We start from the raw sequence: 18,200 nt of genomic DNA, 5'->3' as shown, positions 1-18,200 counted from the left end.
ATACAATATTTTCAGTGGAATCCCATTTCTCTCAAAACAAAAATTATGAACTAAGGTCTTTGTTTTTGTGGTCACTAAAGTGTATTGTGGGGTTTGCCAAAGGGCAAGTAAAATAAAAAACGCTAATACAATCCAAATACACAAACACCAGACATTAACATATTATTCTGAAGTTCCGTACAGGTTTTTCTTATCAACAAAAAATATAAACCATCCTAAGAAATAGTTGTAGATCATCCAAGGATACAGCAAATCAAGCAAACTATAACCACAAGAAGAAAGAAAATGAGAAAAGGAAGAGATAACACTAAGAATACTGCGCCGAAAACTTTGTGTATATCCATATATATAAAAATGAAAAAAAATTAAATCATTTTGTGTTTAAGATATTTGTAGTCTATATGCAGATTGAAGTTTCTGTTTACTGGACCAAAGAATCGTCTGACAATTTTTGAATAATCTCCAACAGAAATTAAATAAATAAATAAAATTGAAACTATGGTCTAGCAACACAACGCCTCGTATATATTATATATATTCCTAAGGCGGCAATTTTGTAATTATTTATGTATGTAATTGCTAAATCCACACAAATCTAAATAAGGAAAAATAAAGGTCAGGAATGAAGTGTCTCTCTACCTCGACTAGCTATATAAAGCCCCTCAATATTCTTCAAGCTAAGTCACTAACAAGAACCAACACATACAACTCTTAACTAGCTATATATACATAACCATTCCCTTGAATTACTTTTGAGTAATGCAAATTACACCATTTTCAGTTTTCTTTTCCTCTGTTTACGATGATGAATCGGCACTAATGATCACAATAAGTAGTGCAGTAGTAGCGTTGCTAGTGGTGTTGCTTCAATGGCGGTTGCACCGGAAAAAGCAAAGATGGAAGCTACCGCCCGGTTCCATGGGTTGGCCTTACATCGGAGAGACACTCCGCCTCTACACAGAGAACCCTAATTCCTTCTTCGCCACCCGCCAAAACAAGTATTTTATTTTCTCTTACATGAATTATGGATATATTAAGTTAAGATGTACTGGACATTTTTTTTTTCAAATTCTTTGGTTAATAAATCCGTTCTAGTCCTAATTAATCCGAGTAAACTATAGACCGCAAAAACATGATTTTTTGTCACCTGCAAAAAAAAAGCATTGAATTAAAAGAGTATCCGCAGATACGGAGAGATATTCAAGACCCACATATTGGGATGTCCATGTGTAATGATAAGCAGTCCAGAGGCCGCTCGAATGGTGTTAGTAAGCAAAGCACATATGTTCAAGCCAACTTACCCTGCTAGCAAAGAGCGTATGATTGGACCAGAGGCCCTTTTCTTCCACCAAGGTCCTTACCATTCCACACTCAAGCGGCTTGTTCAGTCGTCCTTCATGCCTTCTGCTCTTAGACCAACCGTCTCTCACATCGAACTCCTCGTCCTTAAAATCCTCGCTTCTTGGACATCCCAAAAGTCCATCAACACCCTTCAACACATGAAACGTGTATGTTTCTTTGCTCTATTTTGGGTTATATGCGTGTATGGTCTTTGAGGCATGCCAAAAGATATATTGATATAAGATTTCCAGTTTAACTTTTGCGGGGCTCACTTTATCAAGAAAAGTAATTAAAGTAACAAAAAACTCCATGGTTAACTGGTTAAGTAAAACAAGAAGAGATTTGAAATTCTTTTGGGTCCACTTTATAGGAATATATATATATATATATATATATATATATATATATATATATATATACATATAATACGTTGACGTGTTGGAGAAAGAAAACAAAATTTAAGCCTGGGACTAAGGTTTTATAGGAACTTATGTTTTTACTCTATAACAACAGAATTCAAAATTAACGTTGTAATTCTGGAATCCGCCTAGAATATAATTTTCAGGAATGGGCTCTGATTTTGTGTGGGATCTTTATGAAAAACAAAAATTGATTTGAGAGGGAACTGGATTTGTGGGTGTAGTATGCATTCGATGTGGCGATCATGTCAGCGTTTGGGGACAAAGAGGAGCCCACTGAAATTGAAGCAATTAAGCTTCTCTATCAACGTCTCGAAATGGGTTACAACTCCATGCCTCTCAACCTACCTGGCACACTTTTTCATAAATCCATGAAGGTACGTATGTGATAATTATTGAACTAATATGTATATCTAGTTCTTTGGGAAATTGTACGTACAATGTGACAAGTCTGTAGAATTGTAAAATACCACAGAACTGGAAAACAAAAAAAAAGTTGTGCAGTTTAATTTTTGTGGACCACCGGTACGTGTGCGATATTATTTGACTCTTTTTTGCCAAAGCATACTATTTGACTTTTTTGTTAGATTCTTTTTCACAAAATCATGAAGCCAAAGTCATCTTCAAGTGTAGATGTTTCATGATGCTTCTCAAAATACGCCATTCATGTTATAATATTTTCTTGTAGAGATAATTGATTTGTGTAACTAAAATATGAAGGCAAGGAGGGAATTAAGCGATGAATTAAGGAGATTGATAGAAAAGAGAAGAGAAAGTAGGAGCGTAGGAGGAGGTCTATTGGGAGTACTTCTTGGCGCTAAGGATCAGAAACGCAACGGTTTGAGCGATTCACAGATCGCTGACAACATCATCGGCGTTATCTTCGCCGCCACCGACACCACCGCTTCCGTCTTAACTTGGCTTCTCAAGTACTTACACGACCACCCTAGTGTCCTACAAGAAGTCTCCGTAAGCAACCTTATATACTTTTTATTATTAAACTTTGCATGTTAATTGGAGATATTATAGAAGTCTATTAATTGAACTAAGAAATGACATCTTTTTTATCAGTCAGACCACCTTTTCAATATTATATGTTGTTGATCATACTATATTATTTTATCATAGTATACTTAGTTCTACATATGTATTCATTTTTTTTATTAGAGAGAACAAGTCTGCATCCGAGAGAAAATAAGGGAAGAAAACCGAGGAATATCTTGGGAGGATACGAGAAAAATGCCACTGACCACAAGGGTATATCCTATTTTTGATATATTAATCATAGCTAATGATGCCAACATATTCGACCATATATAATCAATTAATGTACATACACGTATTTGATAGGTGATTCAAGAGACACTAAGAGCAGCAAGTGTATTGTCCTTTACGTTTAGAGAAGCTGTACAAGACGTTGAGTTTGAAGGCTACTTGATCCCAAAAGGTTGGAAGGTTCTTCCTCTTTTCCGACGCATTCATCACTCTTCCAACTTTTTCCCGGAACCAGAAAAATTCGAGCCTTCAAGATTCGAGGTATACATTTTTTTTTTTTGGTGTAAATGTTAATTCGAGGTATACATTCCTATAAGTCACATCAAACCAAATGATAAGACTTATATCCATATAAACAGTGGATAGTTAAACGTAATCATATGTTAATGTGTATGCTTCAGTTTATTACCAACAATTTATTCTTGAAAAATATAAATTGCATGATGAGTAAAAACAATGATCGAACTCGGTGTCAAATCTAGGGTTTGCTCAGTTATGTGGGGGCTTTGATGGACTTGCATTGCATGTAGATGATATCTTGTAATGTCGACAGGTGGCGCCAAAACCTTACACGTTCATGCCTTTTGGGAGTGGATCGCACTCATGTCCAGGAAGTGAGCTGGCCAAACTTGAGATGCTTGTCCTCCTTCACCACCTCACCACCTCCTTCAGGTATTTATATTGTTTTCGTATAAATTTCGAATATTGATGACGAGGTATGAATTGCCTTTGTCTCAATGTCTATTCTAATTGATAGAAGAAGTTATAACCATTTTTGTTGCATATTTCTATCTATATATACTACATGACTCGAAATCTAATTTAATACGTCATAACTTTATGATGTCATATGTGCAGTAAAGAACTATTTTTATATATCTTTTTTTTGTAGCTTATTTATTTTTATATATCTTGACTACGTGTTTTATTGAAGATGTTTAGTTGAACTTGTGATGATAAAAGGGGGGGTCATTGGGACCAAAGGCGAGGAAAACAAAAAAAACTTGTGATGATAGAGTTTGAAAGAGATTGCCAGCTGTAAATGGGATCTAGCTAATATAAACGAACCAATCTTGGATTCTGTTTTTATTCTTGAGAACTTATGACTTATGAGTAGATATTTTTGATAAACAATAATTAGTGGTACCCCAAATAACTTCCAAAACATGTGAATCGGCGATCTGGCAAATTAGTACTTACGCTATATATGTCCAACATAAAAGATGTGAATAGTAAAATATCAATTTTATACTACTATTATTCAAAAAATTACTGATGATTAATGAAGTTTGGGTTATACTTTGCAGATGGAAAGTGGTAGGAGGCGAGGAAGGTATACAATATGGTCCGTTCCCTGTGCCCAAGAAGGGTTTACCGATAAGAGTGACTCTAATTTGAGCCTAAGGCATAATTGGAGTTTTTTTTATTAGTCTAATATAGTTGCTCTACCAGTATATATATATTGTTACCTTTAAATATCTCTCATTTTAAGTCTGGCCTCCAATTTGGTCCCTTTTCTTTCGAATATGAACTATTCCCAATATCGTATGTAAAGCTGTAGTTCAATTAAATTTTATTTTGATAATGAAATATCATTTTCAACTTTATCTGCTGCATGTTATACATTTCCAAACTAGCTTAGTGCTATCATGTTGTGACAGTTGCGTTGAAATATTTATATTTATGTTGGATCCAAAGCAAACTCCAAGTTATAGCAATACTAATCGAAGTCTGGATCAGGATATATCCAAAGACTTCGATATCTTAATGGAAGCATGGACGGTTCTTAAATTTCTAAAACAATTACGAATACAAAATTAATAATTATTATAAATATTAATAATTTAGAAAAAATGATATATATACATATTCATTATTTAATTTTGGAGATTAAGATGAATATTTTGTCTCTCGGAAATCGATTATGACCCGAGATTATAACTCTCTCGTATCCTGTTTATTTTATCTAAACTTGTCTGGAACTGAAAATTTTTTTTCCTTGGCTTCTGTTACAGTATTATTATTTTAAAATTTTAAGATTCCGTTCGGACATAACGACTGATACACGCAATTTTTTTTTTGTACGGGAGCAAAGCGTACGTATTCTATTTTCTTAGTTGTACAGTTTTAATTAGTAGTAAACTATTAATGAAATAACTTATACAGCCATATTGAATCGCTAAACGTATCTTATTTGTATAAATGTATATGTACTTTAATATAATCAGACCAGATACTTTCTACAAAAATCAGATTAGATAATAATTTTCGCTAAATCAAGGTTTGAGCTATTGAAAGGAGACAAGACCTACAATGTTTTTAGTCTCGTGATAAAACGAATAGCCACAAGTTACGTGTCAATAGTTGGGTACGTGCATGCGACACACCTTGTTACTACGCTTACGTGGAACTCTTGATTTCCATAAACAGAAAAGATTGAAAAGAATCTAATTCATTGTCCCCGATTTGTCTCTGTCTATGTCAGAGATTTGTTCAGAGTAAAATGATTTTACATTGGTCCAAACTAAAGAGTCTCTAGGCTATTGCGAGGGTCTGGTATACAGATTTAACTAGCTCCAACCCTTTCTTATCTCTTTGGTCTCCCTCTCTATTTAAACCCCACCTCAAAGTTTCCACATGATTTTTTTTTGGAAGTACGTCTCTCTCAATCTTTTTGTTTGTTATTCTTTTTTTTTTAAACAAGAAAGCATCAGATGTGAGACGACTAAAACGTGTATTTTACAAGATATTCATTTCGATTAGATACGTAAATTGCCGACTCTTTCAGTTTTGACATATATTTTCAATCTAATCGACTTAAAGGAGCTGCCTATTTCAAAAACATACACTACATCTTCTTCCTGCGAAAACGTGCCAAGAAAATATACATAGTCTATCACCAAGGATATAAGATGATATATATGACTCCGGTTCTCAGTCATAGTCATCCCTCCCTGTTGATTTGTTTTTTGCTGTAGATCCTAAGTTCATGTACTATAGGGAGACATCAGATTACATATGTATGTTTCTAGTTATTTCATATAAATTGTCAACGATCATTTTTATTTGTTACAATGTATGCCATATAACTCTTCAATTAATGAACAATGTTGATGCATAGCATATTCAAGACAAATATTATATATATATATATATCCAAAAATGTATGTTTTACAGTTTTCACGCATATTAAAAAAATATGTTAAATTTTTATTATAAATATATTATTTGTGATTAATTGATTCCCACAAATTTTAACCATACAATTACATATTTTCTTTGAAATTTACAATTTATCATTATTACCCAATAAAATATATTTTAAAAAAAAATCTAAAACATGGATTATTTTAAAACCGAATAATATGATTCTTTTAATTATCACATTTAATATGTAATTATAGTGGTTTTTATATTTATTTTAGGTTAAGATAATTATGTGTTTTAAATAAGTTATCTAGTTTTTAAGCCTATCTCTTATTATTTGGTGTTATCTAGTCGTAGAAATTTTGGTTATAAATTTTTTTAAAATTTTATTTATTATGTAGTTTTTGACTAATTAGTTAATTAAATAATTTCTAAATAAACTTTATAGCACGGAAAATAATATATCTAAATCTTAAATAATTTTGATAAAATAGGGAGAAGAGTATTCTCAAACCTAAAAGTTTATGTTCCATCAAATGCAAGTACAATATTTTCCGGTGATGGTAGTAATCATTTTTAGTGAATGATTAAAATATTGAAAACAAAAATAAACATGTATAAAATTAATCAGTATAAAATTAATCAATCTCCAACAATTCTTTTGAAAGTAAAAACCCTTGTTTAATCATGATATCTATCCGGTAGGGGAAAGTGTTGTTTTTACGTAAACTTGGGCAAAGGAAAGAAGAACAAAACAACGTTAGCTTGGAAGAATGAAAAGTTAACTGTTGCGTAGCCAAGAGATGTAGTCTGATTGTAACTGAGGGGGCGAATTAAACCTCCAGGTGACCATGTACATACACGTATATATATATGCTTACTTGGTAGTGGATAAAGTCTATCCGAAATAATTTTGACACCAAATTGGGCTAATAAAGGTAACGCGTACTCTTGTCCCGGACCTAGAGCGAATCAGAAAGTCAGAAATTGCGCGAAGATTAATCAGAGATTTTTTGTTTGTTTGTTTTATTGACAAACACATACATATGTTAAACTTGTAACCCTTCCCTTAAATAACATCAATATCAGATAAAACCACTACACTATGAACAATTCTTATATTTTGGTACCCCTTAAATATTTAACATTATTTGGCACCTAAAACAATGGTTTTATGAGCTTTATCTCAGGGTCTGTCCTAGTTTCAGTGGTAGATTGCACTAAAAAAATTTTGGATTATGTTCAAAATTTGAAATATGGCTCCTGTTAGTATTTGTATGTTAAATATTTTTATGGAATTTTCTATTGCATCCTAAACTGTACCCTATTCTTTTAGTAAAATTTACCATGCACGCTTTACAAGCACGTGGTGAGTTATTAATAGTGTGTAACCTTAAGTTCATCAGGCTCTGCAGCTTCCAGTTTGAAGTAGAGAAAGACTTCGATTTATAAGAATGGTTCACAAAGTATATCGCACACAAGATCTGTGGAACGACGTCCTAGAGAAACCTTGGGCTGAGGTATAGCTTCTTGAAAACCCCCCGATGGCGACGCTATCCAAACAATACCAGATATTACATCACTTAGTTGCGCCTGTGTTTTGAAACTACGACATAAATAATACGAAGAAAATCGAAAACAGAACAAGACGAAAATGAGAAATACCATGTTTAGTGTTTCTTTGCAAATTGTGTGAATAATGAATACAAACCCTTAAAACTCATACTAAAAAGAATAGGAAATAAAGTGATCGGATGGCGCTGAGTTTAACTAGAGAAAATAAGTGCTCAATTAAAATTATTTTTTCAAAAACAAAATTGAAATTTTTTAACTTAATAAAAATACCTACTTTTATATTGGTACTAGTGATTTCTTTTTTAAAATATATTGTATTAAAATATTATAAACAATATACATTTTGTTATCAATAACTTGTTTTACATTTGATTAGAGGTGGACATTAGAATACCATTTATTTCGGTTCAGATCATTGCGGGTTTGGTTCGGTTCGGATCTTTGCAGGTCTGGTTCGGGTTTGGATTCGGATAACCTAATTAAATATCTTTCAAAAATTAAAGTTCATATATACTTTAAATTTTTCAAAATCTAAAAATAAAAATAATATATAACATATAAATTTGAATAATGTATGCCAAAATACTTAAACTTAGCATAAAATTTTGTTTAGCTTAAATATTTGGATAGAAAATCAATAGATATTTTAAGTATTTTGAGTATCGTTTAGATATTTTAAACATGTGCTTATAACTATTTGTATATATTTCTAAGTATTTTGGAAAACTTAAAAATATCTTATATATTTTGTATATTTTTAAATATTAAATTTTAAAATAATTAATATATTTAAGTATATAAATCTGGTTCGAATATATTCAGATACCCAAAATATTTTAGTTCGGATCGAGTTCGGTTCCGGTCCTCTAGATACCAAAATTTTGAATCCATTCGAATATCTAACCAATTTTGGTTAAAGTTCAGTACTATTCTTTGGATCGGTTTTTTTAAGATTCTGTTTTTTTGCCCAATCCTATATTTTTATTGTGAAAATATGATGGTTCATATTGATTTTGGAAAAATTGCCACAAATAGCACATTCATAGTACCACTTTTCATGTTTACACTAACCACTTTTACCCCCACATTTTAATGAAGGATAAAATACAATTATACCCTTAGGGTTAACTAGTCTAGACTTAGGGTTTAGAGTTGAGGGGTGTGGTAGGGTTTTTGGAATGTGAAATTTAATATTCTAATAATTATATAAATAAATACTTAAAAAATATATAAAAAAATTGAAAAAATAGTTTCAAACATAATTTTCGTTTTTCAAAAAGAAATTTGAAAAAAATAAAATAAAACAATTTCGAAAAGAAAAAAATGTCAAAAAAAAATTGATAAAAAAGTTTGAATTTGAAAAAGTATAATTCAAAAACATAAAAAAAAAATTATTTTTTATTATTATTTTTATTTATTTATTTATTTTATTTATTTTATTTAAATAATAATTTATTATACATAAATTACAAGGGCATAAGAGTCTTTTGCCACTTAATGAAGAATGTATTTTTGAAAATGTTTCCTGGTAAAAACGAAAAGTGGTACCATACAAATGGTAAACATGCCTATTTTACTATGTACGTAGCACATTTAGTTAATCATTAAAAACTGTTTTAGGCCCATTTAATGAATACAATGGGTTGAACTTAAAAAAGTTACCACTTCATATTGTCAATCAACACTTCCAAATATTCTATATCCGTGATGTGACGAATAGAAAGGGGGCTAGGGTTTGGGAATACAAATTTGTTGTGCAATCCATGTTCTCGCTAGGTGATTTCAATATCTTCTCCATAAATCTTAGTTGTATCGATCTCTTGTAAGATTTTTGAACAATATTAATTAATAAAATCTTACATATGCTGATTTTTTTCTCAGTTAATATATATAGGAGATTAGAGTAATCACATAAATCAACATAATACATTTTTTATCTACAGAATATTTATGGTAAATAAATCAAAATAATCATTTTATTTATTTTATATAGAATAAAATTATATTTCAATGATATTGACATAAATATATAGTATATTTAAATATAAATATTTATTATTGATACTTCATACTCATATAGTTTTATTAACATTTATATATTTGATGTAACAAAAAATTTAAACCATTAATCCCAAAATTTTCGATGTGATATTGTTCGATGCAATATTAAGGTCTCAATACTATTTCAATGAAAATTTCAAAATTAACATATTTATGTTTTTTTCAATGGTACATAGTTTAATTTAAACAATACTAAAATATGAATATCTATATATTATTTAATATGAATCTATCTTATTAAAGTAGAAGTACTTTAAGTTTTTGTTTGACAACATAGATAGCAATTAAAAAAAAATAGTGCTGTTTGGAAACATAGATAACAGTAAGTTTAGAAAAAAAAAATGGGCTTATGCTATTAAAAAAATTGGAAGTCCATTACATCCCCTATTAAAAAGTAATAGACTTATTTTATTTGATATACATATTAAAATTAAAATAATAATTTAAAATTGTTTTATATCAAAAATTCAATCAAAAAATACATACATTCAAAAATTGAATTTTACTAACATATTTTCCAATAACCATTATAAAAATGTTTTCAATATATATAAGAAAAATACAATACAAAGCTCAATTTCAAACACTAACTTAAATTATGGTTTTTATATTTCACATTGAAATTTAAAAATATAATATATGTGATTATTTATATGATTGTACGTATAAAATATTATTAATTATACAATTGCTTATTTGATGGTGCATATAAATTATAATTAATTATATGATAACACATATGTTTGTAACCTATGATGACACATATAGGATATATAATAGTGATTTGAGGTTGGAATTCAGGTTCTTTTTCGGGTCTGTTTGGGATTTCGTGTTCGGTTCAAATCTTTGAGGATTCGGTTTGGATTTAGATAACCCATTTAAATTATTTTAAAATATTTAAAATTTATTATATTCTTTAATTTTTAATAAATCTATAAACTATAGAATATATTACATATAAATTTTAATAACAATTGTCAGAGTACCTAACTTAACATATAAATTGATTTGTTTTAAATATTTGGATAGAGAATTAATAATTATTTAAGCATTTTTGGAGTTTTGAGTATATTTTAACTATTTTAGATATTTTCGTTTGATTATTTGTATATATTTTCAAGTATTTAAACAAACTTAAAAGTATCGTATATATTATGGATGTTTTTATATATATTAAATCTAAAAATAATTAATATATATAAGTATATAAATCTATTTTGGATACTTAAAATACTTCGGTTCGGATCGGATTAAGATTAGATTTCAGTTTTTCAAATACCAAAATTTTGAATAATTCTGATATTTAATCAATTTCGGTTGCAGATTTGGTACTACTTATTCAGATTGGGATCGGTTCGGTTCTTCAAATTTGAGTTTTTTTGCTTAACCCTAAATAGTGACATAAAAAACAATGGCATCATATTTTTAAAAAAATACATATACGAAGATGCGCGGGTCAAAATCTAGTATCTGTTAAATACAAATTCATATTAATACAATTTTACGATCATTGTAAAATATTGTTTTATTGTCATATTCAAAGATATTGTAACATTTCAAAAATTTAGAAAGTTTTTAAAAAATTAAAATTTTCGCTATATAGATTTATATTATTGAGTAAATAATTAAACATTTAGTTTTTGTTTAATTTTTAAAATAAACTATATAGTTTAAATTTTGTTTTCATTGGTTTAAGGTAGTAAAGATTAATCATTGTTAGATAATATGATTTTTGTTATTTAAAAAAAAATCTTTATAATTTTAAAAATTAACATCGACAAATATTTAAATATTTAATATATGGAGGTATAGTATTACAACATTAAATTATATATATTTAATTTATACTATCTATAAATTTAATGGATCATCTATTGTTTAAATCTAATTATTGATAACCCAATAAAAATTTCTGGTAGGCCCAAAATTTAAATGATAAGATTAGAGATTAAATGTAACATGACTTTCTAGAAATATGTCCATTAGGTCCATTTTTAAAATAATCACACATGAATCAAGGTTGTGACTTCTGTTTTAATATATAAGATGTAATACTTTAGTTTTCACATTTACTTGAACATGATAAATTTATCAAGAAAAAAACCTTTTCATTTATTTGTAATAGTAGTAAGCGGCACATCTGTTTACAAATCATATATTGATTACATGTTTAGTAAACCATTTGATGAATTGGTTATGAAAAGAGATTATGTTCAACTTTATATGTATAGATTGTAATGTCTATTTATTAGAGTTAAGTAAAATTATTATTAAAGTAAATGAATAATATGTCTATTTAATCAGTTTTTGAGTGGTTTTATTTTGAATAGTTATATAGTTAAAATGGGTTATTCCATTTTCTATCTGCTTCATATTGGTTAATTTTATTTTTAATATATTATGTAATCGAAATGAGATAATATGTTATTTAGTTTGTCTCTTATTGATTTAAATATCTTGTATGTTTGATGAAAAGTTCGAAAACTATTTATCTATAAGAAATAAGTAATTTATTAAATTATTAAGTTAAGTTTATTATTAATGATTTAATTTAAAATTTAATTGTATTTATAGAATATATATTGTTTTAAATTAAAACTCAATAATATATTAGTATAACCATATTTAAAATTCAAATATTATTTAGAAAATAGATATTTAAATTATCTTTGAAGTTATTTTTATATTATAAAAATAAATAAATAAATATATATATATTTATAATTAAAAGTTAAAAGATATTGACAGATATTATGAATTAATTATTTTTAGAAATTAATTAATTATAACTGATTTGATATTATTATCTTTGATGAAAATTAAAAAAAATACAAAGATTTTAAGTGGTACATATCATAAATTACATATCATTATTACATAATGTGATTATATTTTAATTGGGAAAATCAATTGATAGGTTAACGACTACGTAGATATATGTAATATGTGAATGGTTAATGACTTCTAGTAACTCCATTATCTTACATAACTGGCTGCGTTTCAACTCCAGGATAACTAACATAGCAGAGAATTGCATGGATATTAAGATTGGTAAGAGATTTTGGAAGAGAACATTTGTTCAAGTTAAGCCAACGTTCAAAAAAAAAGAGTTGATTATTCTCTAGTCTATTTTTTATTTTTTTTTACATTCAAAACCACTTCCTACGTGTGAGACACTTTGTTGTGGGCCATCAATAAACTGATGAGTGTAAGAATTTCAGAAGCTTCATCAGACTAATTAAGCTCCACAATAGTTGAGGTTAAGGACACAATTACAACAACAATGTTTGTCTGTGGATGGAGGACGAGAAGATTTTGATTATGTTGTAGATATAGACGCTAACATAACCATGAATAAAAAATAAGAGAGATCTCTTAAATTTGTGGATAGGGAATTGAAGTTTGATATGGTAGATAGAGTAGTAACTCAAACACTAAAAATAGATAATAAAAAAATGCAACATGTTGAAAGACTATGATATGGATGCCAATGTGTCCACAATCTCAATGATTAAACAAATTAATAACTTCAAACCAATAACTACCACGTACTTATCGAGAGAAAAAAACAAGTTTGAGTGATGAAAACAAAGCTAAACAAACCAAAAAGTTAAAACGAATATCTCCTCCTCCAAAACCCCCGGTCAAAACGAGTTAGCTCCTCTTCCCGAACCACACCATGGATTCCGAGCTCAACATCATCGTGGATGAGCTCGGTGAAGCTGCGCTGGTTCGAGCTCGTTACAGTCCTCCACCATGAGATATGTAGTATGTTGAATTTTGAATTTTAATTATAATTTTACTCATCCATAAATAGTCGTCCATGTTTACCCGTCTATATTTACCCGTCCACGCTTATCTTCCCACATTCATCTACATGTGTTGTCCATGTTTATATTCTACATTTTATCCATGTTTTTCAAACATCCACATATCATTCATCCATAACACAATCATTGAATATGTGTACAAGTATAGATTTTAAAATATAACAAAAAAACATATCAAAATGGATATCAAATTATAGAAAATAAAATATATATAATTTATTATATCAATAAAATTTGTTATATGTATTTTTAATTTAAAAATAAATAAAAATAAAATATTAAGAAGTAGAGTAAACAATAATAAAGAAACATACTTTTTCTTTCTTTTTGTTTAAGAAAGATCTCATTTTCTTCTCACTAAGGACAAATATGTATATTCTCTCTGTAGGTTTAATGAGAAAGTGTCTTGCAAATGTATTGTGGCCAAATGCATTGTGGTCTTGGATGTAATTGAAAAGTGATAAAGTGTCTTTTGATGTAAAAAATTCAAAAAAAAAAAAGACATTTGCTCAAGTTTTTCAAATTTTGACACTATTATTATTCGATGGACAAAGCTAAAAGCCCATATGCCCTCGAAGGCCCACAAGCCACACCTGAGTTCATGTGTCAGGATTTAAATATCTTCGTAAAATCTGTTTAATTGTTCAAAAACCAGAAACCGGTTTGTGTAAACCGCTAATCAACAAGTGGAATCTGGAAAGAAACCAAAGTCCGGTACAACAACAAGGTACAGAACCGCGTATGTCTCTGTCTGGTCTGACTTCGCATATCTCTCTCCATAGAACTAAACAGATAAACATAAACATTAAAAACCCAAACTTTATTCTCCCCCTTTGCTATCAGAAAACAGATCTTCGATCCTCCATTTCTCCAAATATTATGCGAAAACCCTTTTGCTTGTAGTGATTTCTTAATGACGATGATGATCTTCTCCAAGCTCGGTCGCTCCTCCGTCTCTCGCTCAAGGGTCGGTGGTTTCACTTTATTGATTCCTTCTCAGATTCGCTCTCTTCTTTCCCCTCTCCTGATTATTTTGTGTGTATGTTTATAGTGTTTTCTCTACGGCGGTGGTGTGAGATCGGCGAGGCTGCTCGCTCCACCGGCTATTGAGGCGAACGAAGTTGAAGGTGGATTAGGGTTTCTGAGGCGGCACTTTAACTCTTTATCCGCTCGAAAGGGACTTGTCAACAACAGTGATCTGATTGGTGCTTTCGCTAATCCGATACTTCGTCGGTTCTTCTCCGATGAAGCTCCAAAGAAAAAGAGTATGTAAAGTGTTTAACTTGATGGTTCTTACTGAATCAAATTTGTTGAGAATTTGTTTTGTTCACTGCAGATTATGAGAACTACTTCCCTAAAGCTACAAAGGAAAAACCAAAGAGTGATCACAAGTCCGACTCTAAAGGTCTTTCCTTTACTTCTGTTATTAGAGTTTATTTGATGATTGATTGTTGAATTAAAAATATGTTTTTTTTTGGCTGCAATACAGAGGGATCATCAGACAAGAACGAACAAGAGAGCGTTGGAGATATGTTTATGAACCGTTTCCAAAATTTGCTGATTCCTCTGCTAGCTCTTGCTGTCTTCTTCTCTTCCTTCTCATTCGGATCCGGAGACCAGCAACAGGCAAGCGCTTATATTTAATCCAAAACAAAACAAATTGTGAGACCTCCACTAATATTCACATCTTTGTTTACAGATTAGTTTCCAGGAGTTCAAGAACAAGCTTCTGGAACCTGGACTAGTCGACCACATAGATGTCTCAAACAAATCCGTAGCCAAAGTCTACGTGAGAACCACTCCAAGAAACCAAGGAACAACAACTCAAGATGTTGTTGTAGCTAATAGAACTGGTGGTCAGTACAAGTACTACTTCAACATCGGAAGCGTGGACTCTTTCGAGGAGAAACTCGAAGAAGCTCAAGAAGCCTTAGGCGTTGACCCTCACGAGTTCGTCCCCGTCACCTACGTAACCGAAATGGCCTGGTTCCAAGAGCTCATGCGCTTCGCGCCGACTCTACTCCTCTTGGGAACTCTCGTCTACGGCGCGAGGCGGATGCAGGGAGGATTAGGCGGGTTAGGAGGAACCGGAGGGAAGAACGGCCGAGGGATCTTCAACATAGGCAAAGCCACGATCACGAGAGCCGACAAAAACTCCAAGAACAAGATCTACTTCAAGGACGTCGCCGGATGCGACGAGGCGAAGCAAGAGATCATGGAGTTTGTGCATTTTCTCAAAAACCCTAAAAAATACGAAGACTTGGGCGCCAAGATACCTAAAGGCGCGCTTTTAGTGGGTCCTCCCGGCACCGGGAAGACCCTCTTGGCGAAAGCGACCGCCGGAGAGTCCGGCGTGCCGTTTTTATCCATCTCCGGTTCGGATTTCATGGAGATGTTCGTCGGCGTCGGGCCGTCTAGGGTTAGGAACTTGTTCCAAGAAGCTAGAGCGGCGGCACCAAGCATTGTATTTATTGACGAGATAGACGCCATCGGTAGAGCACGAGGACGTGGAGGGTTAGGCGGGAACGACGAGAGGGAGAGCACTTTGAATCAGCTGCTGGTTGAGATGGATGGGTTTGGTACGACGGCTGGGGTTGTGGTTCTCGCTGGGACTAACAGACCGGATATTTTGGATAAGGCTTTGTTACGGCCTGGCCGGTTTGATAGGCAGATAACCATTGATAAACCGGATATCAAAGGGAGGGATCAGATATTCCGGATTTATTTGAAGAAGATTAAGCTTGATCACGAGCCGTCTTATTTCTCTCAGAGGCTTGCGGCTCTCACTCCTGGTTTCGCCGGTGCTGATATTGCTAATGTGTGTAACGAAGCGGCTCTTATTGCGGCTAGACGTGGAGGAGCGATGGTCACGATGGCGCATTTTGACTCTGCGATTGATCGTGTTATTGGTGGTCTTGAGAAGAAGAACAGGGTAATTAAAAAGAAAAGAAGATTTCTCTCTTATTTTTTTCAGACAATGGTTTTGTGATGTGTCTGAATGTTTTTTGATTTTGGAAACAGGTGATAAGTAAGTTGGAGCGTCGTACAGTTGCGTATCATGAGTCCGGTCACGCGGTGGCTGGTTGGTTCCTGGAGCATGCGGAGCCGTTGCTGAAGGTGACTATCGTGCCACGTGGCACAGCTGCGCTTGGGTTTGCGCAGTACGTTCCGAATGAAAACCTTCTCATGACTAAAGAACAGCTCTTTGACATGACTTGCATGACCCTTGGTGGCCGTGCTGCCGAGCAGGTAAACTAGTTGCTACCTTTGGATATAAAATATAGTAATCTTATTAGTCCTTAAAGTGAGGAAAATACCATAGGATAGCAAAACTTTTTTTTTTTGTTCCAAAAATAGTAGTGAGAGATTTTTCCTAAAATAACGTTTATTAAAAGTTAAAAAGAATTGTTTTATATATATTTGAGTTTGGTTTTAGGGTTTAGTATTTAGTAGATGTGGTTTGTACTTGAGTAATTTAATCATTTTACTTTTAAATTAATGCTATTTTGGGATTTTTTCCTTGTCTTTGGAGTAATTTAATCATTTTACTTTTAAATTAATGCTATTTTGGGACTTTTTCCCTTGTGCGTTATTTTTGTTATAATTATTTTTTGTGATATCTAAGGGATCCCTGTTACAGTTTCAAGAAGTATCAAGTTTCTGGTCTGTTTAACGCAGGTACTGATAGGAAGAATCTCAACCGGTGCGCAGAACGATCTAGAGAAAGTTACAAAGATGACATACGCACAAGTAGCTGTGTACGGTTTTAGCGACAAGGTCGGGCTCCTCTCGTTCCCTCCAAGGGACGATGGCTACGACTTCAACAAACCATACAGCAACAAAACGGGTGCGATCATAGACGAGGAAGTGAGGGAATGGGTGGCGAAAGCTTATGTGAAGACCGTGGAGCTCATCGAGGAACACAAAGAGCAAGTGGCTGAGATCGCTGAGCTTTTGCTGGAGAAAGAAGTGTTGCATCAGGAGGATCTTTTGAAAGTTTTGGGTGAACGTCCGTTTAAATCGGCTGAGGTGACTAATTACGACCGGTTCAAGTCCGGGTTTGAAGATAGTGAGAAGGAGGAGGCGGCCACGACGGTTACGCCTGTGGTGGATGAAGGAGGTTCTCCCCCGCTTGAACCGCAGGTGGTTCCGACGTAAGAGAGTGAGTGACTTTCGCTGCTACGATTGTACATTTAATTAAGAATGCAATAACACAGTTACTAGTTACCACAACAACAAAAGGCAGTGTCTTGTGATTCAATGAACTTAGTCATCTTAGCAATGAACATTTATTTCTGTTCTGAATTATTGCTTCTGAATGAGATGATTTTTATATAGTTTCACTCTGCTAATAGTTTGTGTTTTGTAATGAAATAATGATGAATTTTATTGTTACTGCATTTCCTATGTATTAAGAAAAACTGAAAATGATAGGTGTATAAGCTAATTATAAATCAGGGAACATATTTAATATTTTTTACATCATAACTTCATTTTCTAGTTTAACCGATCCGATACATGTTAACCATAATAAATACACATTTTTTTCATA

At 31.7% G+C, this 18,200-nt stretch overlaps 2 protein-coding genes across 3 annotated transcripts; both read left to right on the top strand.

The window, feature by feature from the left end:
- Nucleotides 1-571: 571 nt before the first annotated feature.
- LOC106446905 (abscisic acid 8'-hydroxylase 2-like) lies at nucleotides 572-4,642 on the top strand. Of its 2 annotated transcripts, none has more exons than XM_022718239.2 (8): nucleotides 572-998; nucleotides 1,187-1,508; nucleotides 1,985-2,137; nucleotides 2,481-2,729; nucleotides 2,928-3,017; nucleotides 3,111-3,296; nucleotides 3,589-3,707; nucleotides 4,343-4,642. In XM_022718239.2, the coding sequence occupies exons 1-8, from the start codon at nucleotides 760-762 to the stop codon at nucleotides 4,431-4,433; spliced, it is 1,449 nt and encodes a 482-aa protein (XP_022573960.2). In that variant the 5' UTR covers nucleotides 572-759; the 3' UTR covers nucleotides 4,434-4,642. The 2 variants fall into 2 exon arrangements, with proteins under 2 accessions (XP_022573960.2, XP_048633789.1); XM_048777832.1 differs by lacking the exon at nucleotides 4,343-4,642 and adding an exon at nucleotides 3,970-4,191 and having other exon boundaries at nucleotides 600-998.
- A 9,732-nt stretch (nucleotides 4,643-14,374) lies between these two features.
- On the top strand, nucleotides 14,375-18,048 carry LOC106446906 (ATP-dependent zinc metalloprotease FTSH 3, mitochondrial-like). The gene is made up of 7 exons (XM_013888722.3): nucleotides 14,375-14,615; nucleotides 14,700-14,913; nucleotides 14,985-15,053; nucleotides 15,138-15,274; nucleotides 15,348-16,580; nucleotides 16,670-16,897; nucleotides 17,327-18,048. The coding sequence occupies exons 1-7, from the start codon at nucleotides 14,562-14,564 to the stop codon at nucleotides 17,804-17,806; spliced, it is 2,415 nt and encodes an 804-aa protein (XP_013744176.2). The 5' UTR covers nucleotides 14,375-14,561; the 3' UTR covers nucleotides 17,807-18,048.
- Nucleotides 18,049-18,200: the final 152 nt, after the last annotated feature.

This window comes from Brassica napus, chromosome A4, assembly GCF_020379485.1.
Source record: "Brassica napus cultivar Da-Ae chromosome A4, Da-Ae, whole genome shotgun sequence".
Lineage (NCBI taxonomy): Eukaryota > Viridiplantae > Streptophyta > Magnoliopsida > Brassicales > Brassicaceae > Brassica > Brassica napus.
Note: the sequence above shows the minus strand (reverse complement) of the source record. Positions and strands in the feature narration are given on the sequence as shown.